Below are 16317 nucleotides of genomic sequence, written 5' to 3' on the forward strand. Positions count from 1 at the left end.
CAAGCTTTACTAAGCTAAAATAATCATCTTGAATTTTTACTTTTGAAATTATAAGATGTACATCATTTTTAAGAATTACCCAAAAATCTTAAATCTCTAATTAACCAAATCACTCATTAAGGAAGAAAACTTGTTCAAATTCAATACATGTGAACAGTTTTCTCAACGAGCTTCACTTATCTTTATCTTTTTTATCTAGCTTTATTCACCAGATGGTAAGAAACTTCAAGACATCCATGATTCTAAACAAGAACCGATCTTTGAACAAAACCCATCATCAATTATTAATTCGAACCAAAGCCATAATAATGTGAAAAATGCATAACTCAAAGAAGATGAAGATCTAAAATAAAAAAAAAAGATTCTAGATTTTATTTAGAATCATCAGTGTTCCAAATGTATATGTTACAAAGATTCTATCTCAAGAAAAAACGAAACCCAGATCTGCTTTTTCTTAGAGTAAAACAAACAGACACAACAGATCATCGTGTTCGGTCTTCCTCTTCTTGATTTTGAAGATGTAGTAAATAATAATAATAATAATACTCTTACAATATCATCACAGAAGAAACACAGAACCAGCTCAAGCTCTCAAGCTCATCACCATCTTCTTCTTCTTCGTTTCTTTGTCTTTCTATTTCTCCCGCATAGTAAAAATTATATGAGATCAACGAAACAGAAAATTTAAAAAAAAAAAAAAAAAGGGATTTTTGTTGTTTGCTCCATTAAAATCAAATCGATCACGGATCTGTGACTTGGTTCTCGATTTACCAATTCATTAGAGACGTAGATCGGTACAGTGAAGATCATCAGAGCCATTGAACAAGTCAACATCATCCAACGGTGGAAAATTTAGATCGAATTGAAACGGTGGATTCCGTCGCCGCGATGACGATGCGATATCGTCGTCGTCGACGATTACAGACGACGACGAATCGCAATCGCTGTGACAATCCTCCGGTACAACCGGTGGAGTTCTGGGATATCTCTTCGTCGTCGCTGGTTTCATCGTCGTAGGTCTCGGCCCGCTAAACGATTCAACGGTGCTGCTCATGCTGCTACTAGTCGGCCGGTTAACAATCGGAAACTGTTGTTGATGGTCGGCGTATAACCGGTGGTCCATAAACGGATCGACTTGATTTTGATTTTGATTTTGAATCTGATTAAATCGTTGTTGAGGAGAAGGAGAAGAACAATCGATCGGGAAATTAGTTTTGGCTTTAGGACCACGGAGGTTACGAGCGGCGGAGTCGTAAGCGCGTGCAGCTTCGACGGCGGAATCGAAAGTACCTAACCAGACACGAGCTTTTTTCCATGGATCACGGATCTCAGCTGCGAAACGTCCCCAAGGTCTCTTCCTAACGCCTCTGAATCGTGTTTCTTTAACAGATCCGTTGATGACGGTGCCGGTGATGGCGGCAACGGCGGTAGGTCCGGCGACGGCGGAAGAGCCTCTTCCTCTCCTCATGATAGCGGATTTAAGAGAAAGCCAGAAGTAATGGTAATGGAGAAAGGATCTGAGAGAGATTATTGAGAGAGAGAAAGGAAGAAGAAGAAGATGAGGGAGATGGTGGGAGGAATGGGGAAGATAGGAAGCTCTCTCTTCAACACAAAAAGCTCTTCCTCTTCTTCTTTTTTTTTTATTAATTAAAATTCAAAAAATTTGATGAATAAAATTGTGATATTTTGAATTTTTTTAAGGAATTTAAATTTGTAAAATTGGTTGGAATAGTTTTTTTTTTTTTTTTTTTCTCGCTCGAATTCTCTTCACGCCCGCCCCACAAGACCGACCAACTCGGTTTCTTATCATTTTGCTCTTCTTTTCTTTTCGTTTTTTTCTTGTTTTTTTTTTGTTTTTGTTTTTGTTTATATCAACCGAAAATTAGAGATTATAAACCATTAGTGTCAAGCTAAATTGGTGGTGAATCACCTTTTCATTTATTTTCTAACCAAAATATTAGTCTTCCAGTTACAATATTATTGGCGAAATTAAAAAATGAGAACAAAAAAAACTCGTTAATATTAGTTTTGAAAATTAATAATAAAAAAAAAAAGTTTTGAAAATTAGTTATCTTGAAAAAAGAAAAATGTATGAAACATTAGGAGGTTGTTCCTAGCAGAAGGAAGACCAATTCTCCTCTTATTCATAACTGAACAAATAACATAATTTAAAAGAAACATGAGACATTAATCGATTACTTCATGTATTTTCCGTTTCAAAATCTTGTCTAGTTCAATGGTCCGATTGATGGTTCCGCTTGGTTTTGCAGCTGCATCACTAACCCAAATAAAAGTATATCTCATCCAAGATTTGTATCCTTGGTTAATGAAAACTTATAAACTGAAAATCAAAACCTTGCAAAGTAGTTTTAGATAAAATGATTTGTAGTTGGTTTGTAATATCTCATTTCGTTTTTGTTTTTTCAGTTTGTACCACTATAAATTATTCCTTATGTTCTTAAAAGGTTAACGTTTTAGCTTTTGTTGTTTGTTCCACAAAGATTGATTTTTTAGCAATTTTATTTCACTTATAATAGTAAATTGTAAACTTCAAGATACAATAATTATAAATCATTAATTTTCTTAGACTACTATTGATTGATAATTATTAAAAATATTTAAACTTAAAAAACAATATTAAAATGATAAAAGAATGATTGAGTTCTTAATATGTGTGACAACTCCAAAACATCAAACTATTATGAACAGAGGGAGTATAATTTATTATGAATGGTATTTGGTAAACAAAAAGAAGTCTAATACATGTTGATCCTTGTTCATTAACATCAAAAAGAAGTCTAAGAAGTTCTATCTTTATCAACCATTCAAAACTTTTGTTTTTTTTTTGTCTATAGAGGTTGATCCTTGTTCATTAACACTATCAACAAAGATAGGAATCGAACTCCTGAAATGAGAAGTGATAATCTGTAAACTTTACCTCTAGACTATGAACATTTTAAACCCCGAACATATTATGATATATCCTTTTTTTTTTCTTCAATTATGATATATCCTAAGGTACAATGGTTTTTTTCTCCGTTCTCTACTTAAACCCCGAACATATTATGATATATCCTTTTTTTTTCTTCAATTATGATATATCCTTTTTTTTTTCTTCAATTATGATATATCCTTTTTTTTTCTTCAATTATGATATATCCTAAGGTACAATGGTTATTCGTGTATGTGATCTAGAGATTAAACTATTGTAAAAGGTGAATAAAGTCCTATTGTCTTCTTTGTGCATCTTGGTAACACTTTTTAATTCAAATTCGTTATTTAAACTTAGAAATAATTTGTAGAACAAATTAGCAATTCAAATTCGAAACGCATCATATCGATAACAAAAGAAAACAAAAAAAGAGAATAAATAATTATTATTTCTCGAAAAAAGAAAAGTTGATATATAGAGAGAGAAAGAATGGTGTCTCGATAGGTGTGGTAAGAGGAGGAGGAGACAAGGGAAAGAGATTGGCGGCACTTGCTTCTCTGCTGCACTCTTCTTCTTCATTGCACCTCTCCCTAATATTTTTTTTTTTATTTCTCTTCATCTTTCTTTATACGCCACACCAAAAGACACATTTCTTGTTGTTTACTAAATCACACCCCTCATTCTTTCACAACAACAAGAAAAAAAATCATCAATAATTTCATAATCTTGCATGATAGATTAATTTTTTTTACCTTTTATAATGTTTTATGAAATTTCAATACTAAATCAGAGTTTAATGACCAAAAAAACATGTTGTTACATTTTTTTATTAAATTGAGAGATTACTTAGTAAATTGAGAATCAAGGATTTTTATGCAAAAAAACATCGTGTAAATGGTAAAAATAAATATTAAATATATAATTGAACTACTTTCACTAATCTATATCATTTTTTTTTTCAATTATAAGTGATCAGAGGTTTTCACAATCCAACTAATCTTTTCTAAATATCATTGTATACTGTCGTAATATTATTATCAAAATTAAGTTCACGTCTTTTGTAACTTAATTTGAAAGCAAATGTCATCTCTTGCCTGTAAGGCTTCCGTTTGGAAAGCAGGGTTACTTCCGCTTCTTCATCGAAATTGTGTTCAATTTCCTTTATTTGGTTCACTGGTTGTATTGTTGTGGTTTTATGTATCATGTACCATGTAACACATTTGTGATATAATATGATTGTTTTGCCGTTAAAAAAAAATTATCAAAATTAAGTGAATATAAATTAAAATTCTACATTTTTATTGTCGTGAAATTATAATTCTGTTATTCTTAAAAAAAGTTAAAATCACCAAAAAAATAATTTAAACATTATCGTTGGATTCTTTTTTAGAAAAGAAGCTAACATAGTTTTTGTTACATGAAATAAATGTGGTTGAAGCTAATAACAAATAGAAAAGTCATCTTAAGAGACGACGAGACGCGTTAACGAGTGGTGAAAAGTGGGACACAATAGTTTGTTTTTTTCATTTTTGATTCAGTTTGCTCCTTCCACGCTTTTTCATTTCTCTCATTCGTCTTCCTAATGACATCTCTCCCTCAACTTTTTTATTTCCCCATCTCTCTAATAAATTATAACAATTTTTCTGAATATATTACTTCCAAGAAAAATCAGATATCAAGAAAACAATTCAATTCATAGAGCCAAACACAAAGGAAAAAAAAATACATATGTTGATGCAAAGCTTTATATATTGTTTCCCCCAATCAAAATATACTGCTTTACCATTTAGGAAGAAATAAACTATTTTAGTAATGTTGGATCCGAATTAGCATACAACAACGTGTCGCAGAACCGTTACATGTGTAGTAATTGATCTTTAACGACGACCAAAACTTTGATCAATTGTTAATAAGTAAACACTCACTTTTGCATAAAAACCAAAAACATCTTTAAACTAAACTTATCTTCCACGACCACGTGGCCCCCATAGATATACATGTGTTGATACAATCACATTATTTTCTTGCTTGAACCATAAATGTATGTATATTCATTTGTGTTATATCCCCAACTATCAAATTCATAAACTGTTATAAAAAAAATTATCAACAAAATGAAAAATTAATAAATTTAGAAGCTTAATTATAAGGTAGAGTGTGGGTTCCACCAAACTAAATTCTAGTAAATTTAAACATTGAAAGATGTTGAACAAAAAAAAACATTGAAAGATAATGTGCTTATGCTTATACACACATCGAACTTAGTAGTTCACGAAAGGGACTCTTTTTTTTTTTGAGTAGTCAAAAAGTTTTATTTTCAAAAATAAATCATTCATTTATCTCAATGGCTTTGGGCCTAGATTCATTAATTTACCCAGGCCGGAAACGGAGCTGGTTATATAGATATTTTTAGAGAATACCATCAATACTTAATAGTTCAAAAAGTTAAAAATTATAAATACTCTAATTTGATTATTTTTAAAAATATTTATAATAAGTAGCGGGTTAAATATAATATATTATATGATGAAATAATTTTTGATCCTTATAACTATTTGAATAGTTATATTTAATTTCATATAATTTTTTTTTTGAAATTCATAATTTTATAAACTACAAAAAAATTTAAATATTTTAATATGGAATATTTAAAAATAGTGTAGAACATTTAAATATAGTTTGACACCTCTAAATATTTGAAAATTTGATTCCGCAATCAATTTTAGAATTAACGAATAATAGATTGTGCACACAATATTTTAAAATAAAATATTGAGATTCTAAAATAAAAATATAGATTCCACGCACAGGTTGATTTTGGTATTATTATATACTAAATATATGTTTATAACATATTCGATTATGCGAATAATTGGTAAGTTCCGTAATTATAAATTTCAAACAAATTCTGTAATTAGATTAGCTCAAACAAATCTATATTTCAATAACCAAAGAATTATGAATTGAAAAAGAATTTTCTAACTTAATTCAAAATAATACCTATTTTTTTTTAATTAATTCAAAATACAGCTTTATTTATGATATTTTAATTTTTGATCTAACTGAAATATATGCAATCCTATTTTGTGGTTGTTAACATAAATTAACTCATTGTTCAAAAAATATTACTTTTTAAAAAATAAAATTATTTTCCGTTTTCATATCTTAAAAAAACAATTATCCATAATTGAGTATTATAGAAAAAATTCTATATTTATTCTAACATTGTACATAGGGACTGACAAAAAAATTAATATTTTTTCACTTACTATTATAATATATTAAAACTTAGTTCTAATATATATATATATATATATACATATATATATAATATAAATTTTGTAATAAATAAAATTTAATCCGTACTTTAGTACGGGCGATGATCTAGTTACTAGTTAATTAGAGCATCTCCATCCCCTGATATGACGAGAGTTTCTAAAAAAAAATTATTAATATTTAATTAAATTATTTCTTATTTATTTATTTTCAATAATTAAATTCTTAGAAACTATTTCTCTTTTTATTTAATACATTTTTAATTAATAAATTTTGATGAAAAATTCTCCTCCATCCCACAGATGAAGGTGCTCTTAGTCCTACAAAAGAAAAACAATTAGTATTAAAGAAGGGAGACTCACAAAAATGTCCCTTTTCAAAAATGCCCCCTTTGACTATCCATTTTTAAAATACCCTTTTTTATGTACAAAATGACTAAATTACCTTTCTTTTAATAAAAGATATCACAAATATATAAGGAAAACATGAGAATGTACACACATCAAAATTAAAAATTTGATTTTGTAAAAACTTGTAAAACCTTTAAAATACCTTGTAAAATTTTTCCGGCCAAAGATTTTTTTTGCGGGAAAAATGATTCCGCAATTTTTTTGGCGTTAAAATTTTTGGTGGGAAAATTTTTGGCGGGATAAATTTACAAGGTATTTTAAAGGTTTTTTACAGAGTATTTATAAGGTTTTACAATGTATTTTAAAAGGTTTTACAACGTATTTATAAAGTATTTATAAGATAGTAGGTTGAAACCCGCGCTACGCTGCACATAAATTCAGTATATAAGATAACATAAAAAATATGCAAACATAATAAAGTTTATTACATTGACTTTACTATTGAAATCAATTAGTCTGTCTTTCGACCACAAGAGACATCAATCTTTCTTGAGAAACTTATTAGAAAAAGTTAAATAAATAGAAGTTAAGAAAATTGCATGAAAATATATAAATAAAAATAGATGGACCAGACTTTGTTATGGGTTTTTAAAATGAATAGGCTAAACAATTCATAAACATTGGTCAATGTAATTTGGTTCGTGACTTAAAATTAGAATGTTCAAAGATAAACAGTTACAGAATGACGATCATTTGGTTCTTAGCATTTTAAAGGAATCCCATCTTTCTCTTTGTCTTGCTCTTAACTTATACTAGGTGAGTACCTGCACTACGTGCGGACTTTCACATTATATTTCATAATTCATAAGTATTTAAATGTAAAAGTTTAGTTATTTTTTGTGAATGACAGGAAGACAAAACTCCCATTGTAAGAAAACATTATAAATTTTGTCAAATGCGAGTTTACCCTGATCCTTAGCTCTATAAGTCCACTTTTTTTGCATTTCCATTTAAATTCTTAACAAAAAAAAAACTGTTCTTAATAAACCTTATTTTTTTAGAATTTGTTTTTCATTTCTGCTAACCTTTAAACCAAGAAAAGAAGATGAGAAAATGCAAGTCAGATTGGAGTACCGCTTCTAAAATCCATGATCATGATCGGGCTCTCGTTTTGTTTGAACAAATATGCTAGCAGTTTATAGTAAATAGACAAATATAACCAAACCTTGATAAGCCTTAATTTTTTGAAACATAGTTGTAAAAGAATTCCCTTCTTTAATTTTTCATCGTGCTCACTTTTGCAAAAACAACCAAAATAATATGTACTCCATCACTCAAGAACCCCAAAGAACCATGGGAAGGCGTAAATAGTTGGAACAAATATCATGATCTTTTAGCTCAATTGAGTCTAAAGACGCTCTGCAATAAGCTCTTACACAAGACTGAACACAAACAAGAGCTTGCATACACCTAGGTGGGACGGCTTCTTGTTTCCTATCTTCTCTGCAACAGAATTGCTTGACTTGTCACAACAGCTTTCAATACTCTAAACACTAATCCTGCCAAAGGAAAAAAGAACTAACACAAAACTTTTAGTTGCTAGAATCAGAGTCAAAACACCTACAATTTTCACCTCCGTTGTTCATCATCAAGAGAGAAAATGGATTCAATGTCGGAGTCATCGATATCTTCGATTTGGGCCAAATATCCGAGTAGGTTGTCTCTCTTCTTCTTGTTTGGGCATCAAATGCAAACAAAAGAAGTGTGGATGCTCAAAAAATCACAGAAAAGAAAGAAGGTTCAAGAAGAAATGGCAGAAGAAGTATCCTCAATTGCAGTCTTGCAAGTTGCCTTCCTGACTCTAGCAAAACTTGCAGTCCAAGAGTTGCTATCACGGAAACAAACACAATAATGTCCTGTAAATTTAAAGTGTGCATGCATTATCAATTCTATTTTCTTGTCGACAAGTTCGTAGAAAAAACTGGTCAGAGGAATTAGAATAAAAACCAAACAAAGAAGTTAATAGGAAAAAAAATAGAAGAAGCATACCACATGTTGCATTCGACGCTTTCTGATTGGATAGTGAAACTGATTAGTATCTCATGGTATTAGCCGTAAACCAAAGAATAAAACCAGACAAGTGATCTAAGAGAGAGCCTAAAGTTGAAGCAATCACAACCATGGATCTACTCTCCATAGAGGCATAAACTTTTGACACAAAAAGCACCAAATTTGTTGTGTTTAGTATGTGAACTGCCAATCTCTCACTCATTGCAAGCTTGTTCATTTCTTTCTGTTGAGACCAAAAAGATTGAAGATTCATCTCAAAGTGACATACATAAGAAAAAACTAAAGAAAAATAGTAGAGGCCAAACCTCAGTTGGAACACCAGATGCCAAACCAGTTTCATGGATAGTCTCCATCTCATCGAAACCTTCGAGGAGCCTCTCTTGCTTCTTGTATTATTCAGAGACTCTACGTTCCTTTCATGCAATAAGACAACAATGAAGAGTGTTAAAACCCTTTATCAAGATTTAACAATGTGCTAGTCGACCTTGATGGGTTACACAGTTTTTCAATACCTCTAAAACGCCAGAAAACCTCCGTACCTAGATAGAGAGAATCTGATTCATCATGCATATAACTTAAAAAAACCAAAAATATGGGCATATGCAAACTTGAAAAGAGAATCTTAAGATTCCATCAAAAGCTTAACAACTTTCAATCAACAAAAATAATAATTTAATACTCTTTTGAATCAAATCAATAGAAAGGGTTTAAACAGATAGAATCGAATCATTCACTCTAAATTTTTCCAGAAGACTAAAAATACGATTTAGGTTAATTTCTAAATTTATTTTACAAACAAGTTTCAAAAATTGCACATTTGCATAATCACCTTTTTTTTTGTTTTCATACATGCGATTAAAGTTTTATCACAATACACAAGTCATGGTCGATGATCATGTTACATACACGTCTATACACATCGACACTTTACGGATCGAGCGATCACAAAACAGAAAAAAACATGATCGAAAGGGAGAAAGTGTTGGGCTCAAACTCTTAACAGAAAGAGAAAATATAAAGAACAGACGAATTGACGAACGTACAAGTTTCATGGCTTTTTGGGACTCGAATCGACACCAACGACAACTCAAATGTTTCCTTGCTTTAGAAAATCCTCCATAATCGATGCCAAACAGAGTTGCGATTAATCTACTCTCCAGATTGGTTTGTATTTAAGTGGAGATGATGAAGATCATAAAAGGGATTTATTGATTGGGGTTGGGTGTACAGCTTTATACGTTCAGAACTAAGATGTGGTTATTAACTTGAAGAGGAAGATGAAGTGAATCGGCGAGGAAAATCAGAGAGACATTTGTGAGTTAAACAGAGAAAACTACATTTAGGCCCACTTACCGTTTCCACTTCTGTGACTTTAGATTTAGCTTCTATTGGCACACATTACGTCATTTCTCTGACTTTGTCCGACGGAGATCACACCATCAGATCATTTTGAAGATACTCTCTTACAGGCGAACTCCTGCAGGAGTGAAAATTTATTTTTTAACAACTTTCAGTAAAAAAATTTAGTTAAATGATCCAGGGGAAAAAATGTTTAGATTGAATAAATTTGATTTAGCCCCTACAGTGGTAGATACATGACCGTTGTTTTTTCGTCTGTCGAATCCAATAGAGAGATGCTTGCTTAACCGGATCATCAGCTGTTTAACTGATCACGAAACAGAACTTGATTTTATGTGGGAGCCTCGACTTCGGATTTGTTTGTATCGATCTATGAGCTGTTTTCAATTTCGTTCTGACGTGTCTTGGCTTACTGAATTTTGGAGCTGGGATACCAAAATGACAGAAATATGTTATGTTTGGTGTACGTCGCTTTTCTTATCGTTGTTTTGGAGTTTTTTTTTAAAGCGTTGAGAAAAAGAGAGCGACGATTCTATTTCTTAGTTCCATATATGTTATCTTTAATTACTTAATTATCATTTACTGCTGATTTTATAAAGTACACATGGCGAGCTATTAGATGCTGACATGTCAAGTAGATGGAGAGAGTTAGTCTCCTTTTATATATATGATTTACCATTAAATGTTCTTGGAATAAAGTAAATCAAGCGTTTGAGCTGGCGTGAGATCACCTTCATTCAAAACATAAACCACAAATACACAGTTAATTCTCAACTTTTTGCTATGTTGAATTATATATTCTTATAAAATAGATCACTAATAACAACCAAATTAATCAGTAACATTTGTGATATTTCAACCAAAATTTACAAACAACAAAAGAGCATATATCCAAAATAAGTCAAACTGCAACTGCAAACTTCACTTGGCTACGCATCTCTATCGTTAGAATATAGAATAATTTGACCTTTTTTTCCTTTGTGGATTTCATTTTTGAAGAGACAGTAACAAAGCTTTGCGCTTTATATGCAGATGATCAAATGAAGCAAGATCCATGTATAAGAGGAACATAGAGATTTAAATTTGACCATACATCTTGAAGTAACAAAACGGGATAATAGAACATAGTAAGTGTGAGATTACAATCTTAAAAATATAATGTTCTTTACTGCTGTGAATTTCTTCAATTGGAAAAAAAAATGTAAAAAGAATTTAGCAATCGTAAACTCTTATGAATAAACTATTATTCTAATTGTGCTTGTGTACCATATATAATTTTAACATAAATAATCTAAGGTTTTTGAAGTATAATATTTACTAAAACATATTTAAATATATCACAATATAAAAACAAATCTAACATTTGTAAAAAGTTCAACATATACAAAAACATAAAATAATAACAAACAAATACAAAGATTAATTATACGGTATATTTTTTTTGTTGTAAAAGTAAGATATAAAAATTATTTATTAGTGTATGCATATATAAAATAATAAAATTAAAATATAACCAAATGTAAAATACAATATCTGAAGAACCTTTTACACTTTTACCATAAAAACATATTAAAACAAAAGCAACATGCAGCGTAAACTACTTGTTATATTCACTTTATGCATGTTGTTCTCTAAAAACCACTTGATGTCAAATAATTTTTTAAAAAATAAAGAGGATAGTTTTTTTTTTCCAGTTTTTGTAGATTTTGAATTATTAAACAAATTAAAAATTCATTTATCATTATCAAAAAAAATTAAAATCATTGTGTGTATAGTTGTTTTAATTTGATTGGTTGTCTTTTTTAAATGATGTGGCATGCTGGAAATCTGATGTGGCAAACTGGTGAGGTGTATTTAATGAGGTGTCAACGTTAGAAGAGCCCAAAATGCTGATGTGTCAGACTTGGAGAGATTCTTAGTGTTATTATTGTATTGATAAGATTTTACAAGCTATTTTATAAGGTTTTACAAGTTATAAAGTTTTACAAGCTTTTTATAAGGTTTTACAAGTTATAAATACATTATAAAACCTTATACGTGCCTTGTAAAACCTTTTAAAATACATTGTAAAACCTTACAAAACACTTGTAAATACTCTGTAAAACCTTTAAAATACCTCGTAAATTTTTTCCGCAAAAACAATTTCGCCAAAAAAATTGCGGAATCACTTTTCCCGTAAAAAATATTTTTGGCGGGAAAAAATTTTACGGGAAAATTTTACAAGGTATTTTAAAGGTTTTACAAGTTTTTACAAGTGTTTTGGCGAGAAAATTGCGGGATCACTTTTCCCGCCAAAAAATATTTTGTATTTTGTGGACCTAATTTTGTTTCAAATAAAGGTAAAATGGTCATTAAAAATTAAAAGAGGGCAAACTTAAAAATGAACTCTCAAAGGAGGCATTTTTGAAAAGAGGTATTGAAAAATAGGCATTTTTAACAATTTCTCATTAAAGAATAGAACAATTTTTGGGTTCACCTCTAGGGGTGAACCTCTATTATTCACTAGCCAATCAAAATTTACCACATAATTTAATTAGATAAATAAAAATAATTAATATTATCTATACAAAATAATTCATTAAACCCTCTCAATTGAATTAATTATACAATCTAAACTGTAACATTTCTTTTATAAACCCACACCGCCATATAATTTCATGTCATTGTAAAATCTAAACCCTAACCACTATTTTATAAATCTAAACCGACATATAATTTTATTTAATTATAAAAGCTAAACCCTTACCACTCTTTTATAAATCCAAATTAAACCGACATAATATTTTGTTTAATTGTAAAATCTGAACCCTAAACCTCATCTATAAACCCAAATCGACATAGAATTTTGTTTTATTGTAAAATCTTAACTCTAATCACTCTTTTATAAACCTATACCGACATATAACTTTGTTTAATTGTAAAATCTAAACCCTAATCCATATTTGTAAACCCAAACCAACATATAATTTTGTTTAATTGTAAATCTAAACCCTAATCCCTTTTTTATAAACCGAAACCGACATATAATTTTGTTTAATTGTAAAAATCTAAACCCTAATTAAATTTATAAACCCAAACCGATAAATAATTTTGGGTGAACCCAATAATTTTTCTTTAATGAATCTATTTGTTTATTTATTTAGATAATATTAATTGTTTTAATTTATTTAATTAGATGATATGGCAAATTCTAATTAGTTAATTAAGAGAGATGAATGAAAGAGGTTCAAATTGTTCGAATGAATGGGCTATTGATGAGTTTTGTCGACTAAAATAATGTTAAAAAAATACCCAAAAGAAAGATAGTATGTAGACAAAATATATCTTTTTTTGTATCATAGACAAAATATATCTTGCTCCAACAAGAGATCTTAAAAACAATTGCTCCACACTAGAAACTAGGGCTGGACAAAAAACTGGAACCTACCCGAAAAATTCGATATGAACCCAAACCGACTCGAAAAATTTGACCCGAACCCAAAATTTAGATTTACGCTATAGGGTCCTAAACTCATATATCCGAAAACCCGAACCTGAAAATACCCTAATGTTTTATTCGAAAATCCGAAATTTAATCCGAAATTTGAATTTTTACCTGAAAATCCGAATATTTACCCGAAAACCCGGGTATTTATCCAAAAATCCAGGTATTTACCCAAAAACCAGAAAATTTATCCGAACATTTATGTAGCGGGTATTTAGCGGTTATGTAAATCTATACCCGAACCTGAAAAGATCCGAACTCACACTGAACCGATATTTTTTATTTGCCCTATTGAATATTAAACTCCTCTTCCCGAAAGACCCATACCCGATCGGGTTTTATTCGATCGGGTTCTACCCGAACCTGACCCGCATACCCAAATGTCCAGCCCTACTAGCTAGAAACCACCACAAGCACATACTATGAAAATATAATGTTGCTCAAATAATATACTTATTGGACCATGGACCTAAAGCATCTAAATGCTATAACGGAGTAACGGTCATGAAGATGCATGTAGTTGTTTTCAACTCGTTTTAGATCTTATATTCTTATACGAAAACATGGAAGAAAAGCTAACAATTAATCATGTTTATGTTGTTGTTTGCTGTTTGCAATGAATGAGGAAGACAAATAAAAAGAAGGGTTAATTAAAAAAGTTCGATGAGCCTAAGACTTTGATAAATCTAGCCACAACAACAGTAAAACCCAAGTACCAAGTAAAGTTATATAAAACTAATTACCGCATGCATTAATTTCTATAAGATGTATAAAATTTAACTGTTAAATGTATGGATATGAATATGAATGCGTCATGTTCAAACTCAGTTACATTATGCAATGACCCTTCAACTTGTAATGTAGTACAAGGAAAAATGTAGACAAACTATATAACGCTCGAAAATCATACATAACAATATCAGTTTTACATTGATTTTAGCGAAAGATTAAACACTTCACTTTATAAATTGACTGTAACAATTGGACCGCGCGACCATTTAACAATACAAATGACACCATACAGAATACGACGAACCATATAAACACAAACCACTCATATACACCCAATTATTATCATTACGTACAAAATAAAATTCATCGAAAAAATGAACTCTAAAACACACAGTAAAATTAATCAACGCAGAACAATGATAGTTAAACTCGAGGACTCGATCTCATCAGTATCTCACCACGTCGCGATTTACTCATCATCATGATCATCATAATGTTTACTGTCCGGAGAAGGTGGAGGATGTGGCCGATGAAACTTGGGCCGACGATGACGTTTTCCAGGCTGTGACGATGGAGCAGCATAACCACACATACCAAACTCACAAGACGCCCCGGATTCACACTCATTCCCGCATTGTCCACAATTAGACGGATCATTGTTCGTGTCCACACAATCTCCATCGCAGCACGACAATGCGAACCTACAACTCCGGAAACAGAACCGACAATGGTTTGGATCGGACAAGACATCAACGCATTGGTTACGACAACATCTCATTCGACCCATTGGCGGTCCGGACCGTTTGCAAATCCATGGTTTACACATCGGTGGCTTTGGCCTACCCCAATTTGTTGTTGCTGCTGCTTTGGTGTGGCTCTTAAGCCATGAAGAGGTTGTATTAAGTTGGTTATTATGACCGATAACTTGATGAAGAAGAGAGTTTAAGATGAAGAAGATTAAGGCACAAAATGTCAGCTTAATGGTCATCATTGAGATGACTTTGTGATAATGAGGTTAGTTATTTAGATCATTGATTGAGATGTGTAATTAATGAGAGGTTTATATAAGTTTGAAGAGAGAGAAAGATTTAGGGAATGTTCATGATTTTCTTGCATGGATGGTGATGTTATATAATGCATGTTGCGTTCATCTTTTTATTCATTAATATGACCCTTTAAAATTTATTAATCTTCTAAATAATTTATGTTTGGACCGCGAGGAGTACATTTATATTAAATTATTAATTAGTGTGAAGAAAAGAAAAGAAAAGAAAAGGGTATCACATGGCAATGTAGTTGGAAGAACAAATTAAAAGTGGGTTAACAAAGCCCACATGAATTTTGCTAAGTTTTATTTTCTTTGGGGGTTACAAAAGGTTGTTAAGAAAATATTGGGATTACATTTCCTTTTTATTTTCACTTTGGTCTGTCCTAAATGATGGCATGCGAACATATATTCGTATGGAGTTATTTATGGTCTTAGTAATATTTTATAAAGTTAACAAAAAAAAATATTAAACAAGATATGGACAGACTCGAATCTCCTTGAGCACAATTGCGCAAACCTTACAAGCGTACCGAGAGGAGTTCGACCTAATTTTCCTATGTGATCCATATCAAGTTGCAGATCGCATAGCAAAACATTTTTTTGGTTCTCTCGAAATTATTGTATTTAATGAATGAGAAAAACCCACAAATTTTTTCGCTTAGTGCTTTCATTTTAAGGAAAATAAACAAGAATAAGTCCCTTATAACTCATGAATATAACTATATAAGAGTGTGTATGCAATGAAATTTCAGGTCAAGAAGAAATTAAAAAGAAAGAAAGCAAAACAAACCACAAGTGAGAGTACGATTATATGGTATATGGTATATGCCTTGTTTAAAAAATCGGTAGACGCTAGTCGGGCGTTTGGTATGGCCTAGCGATTAATCGGAAAATCGGATTAAAATCGGGGATTAATCGGAGATTAGTTTTAGGGTTATTTTAATATTTTAAAAATATATTAATCTTATATTGTTTTCAAAATTGTAGTAAACACATAAAAATATATTTTAAGGCAAATTTTTATGATTTTTTTATAAAAAATTATGACTTTTGTTAAAAATTTAAA

The 16317-nt window shown here is 30.6% G+C and overlaps 2 protein-coding genes across 2 annotated transcripts; both read right to left on the reverse strand.

Moving 5' to 3' along the window:
- Positions 1–347: 347 nt before the first annotated feature.
- Positions 348–1628, reverse strand: LOC9327648 (ethylene-responsive transcription factor 3). The gene has a single exon (XM_021013434.1). The coding sequence runs from the start codon at positions 1466–1468 to the stop codon at positions 779–781; it is 690 nt and encodes a 229-aa protein (XP_020869093.1). The 5' UTR covers positions 1469–1628; the 3' UTR covers positions 348–778.
- A 12738-nt stretch (positions 1629–14366) lies between these two features.
- LOC9330327 (stigma-specific STIG1-like protein 4) lies at positions 14367–15259 on the reverse strand. The gene has a single exon (XM_002894220.2). The coding sequence runs from the start codon at positions 15192–15194 to the stop codon at positions 14673–14675; it is 522 nt and encodes a 173-aa protein (XP_002894266.1). The 5' UTR covers positions 15195–15259; the 3' UTR covers positions 14367–14672.
- Positions 15260–16317: the final 1058 nt, after the last annotated feature.

Source organism: Arabidopsis lyrata (assembly GCF_000004255.2).
Source record: "Arabidopsis lyrata subsp. lyrata unplaced genomic scaffold ARALYscaffold_1, whole genome shotgun sequence".
Taxonomy (NCBI): domain Eukaryota; kingdom Viridiplantae; phylum Streptophyta; class Magnoliopsida; order Brassicales; family Brassicaceae; genus Arabidopsis; species Arabidopsis lyrata.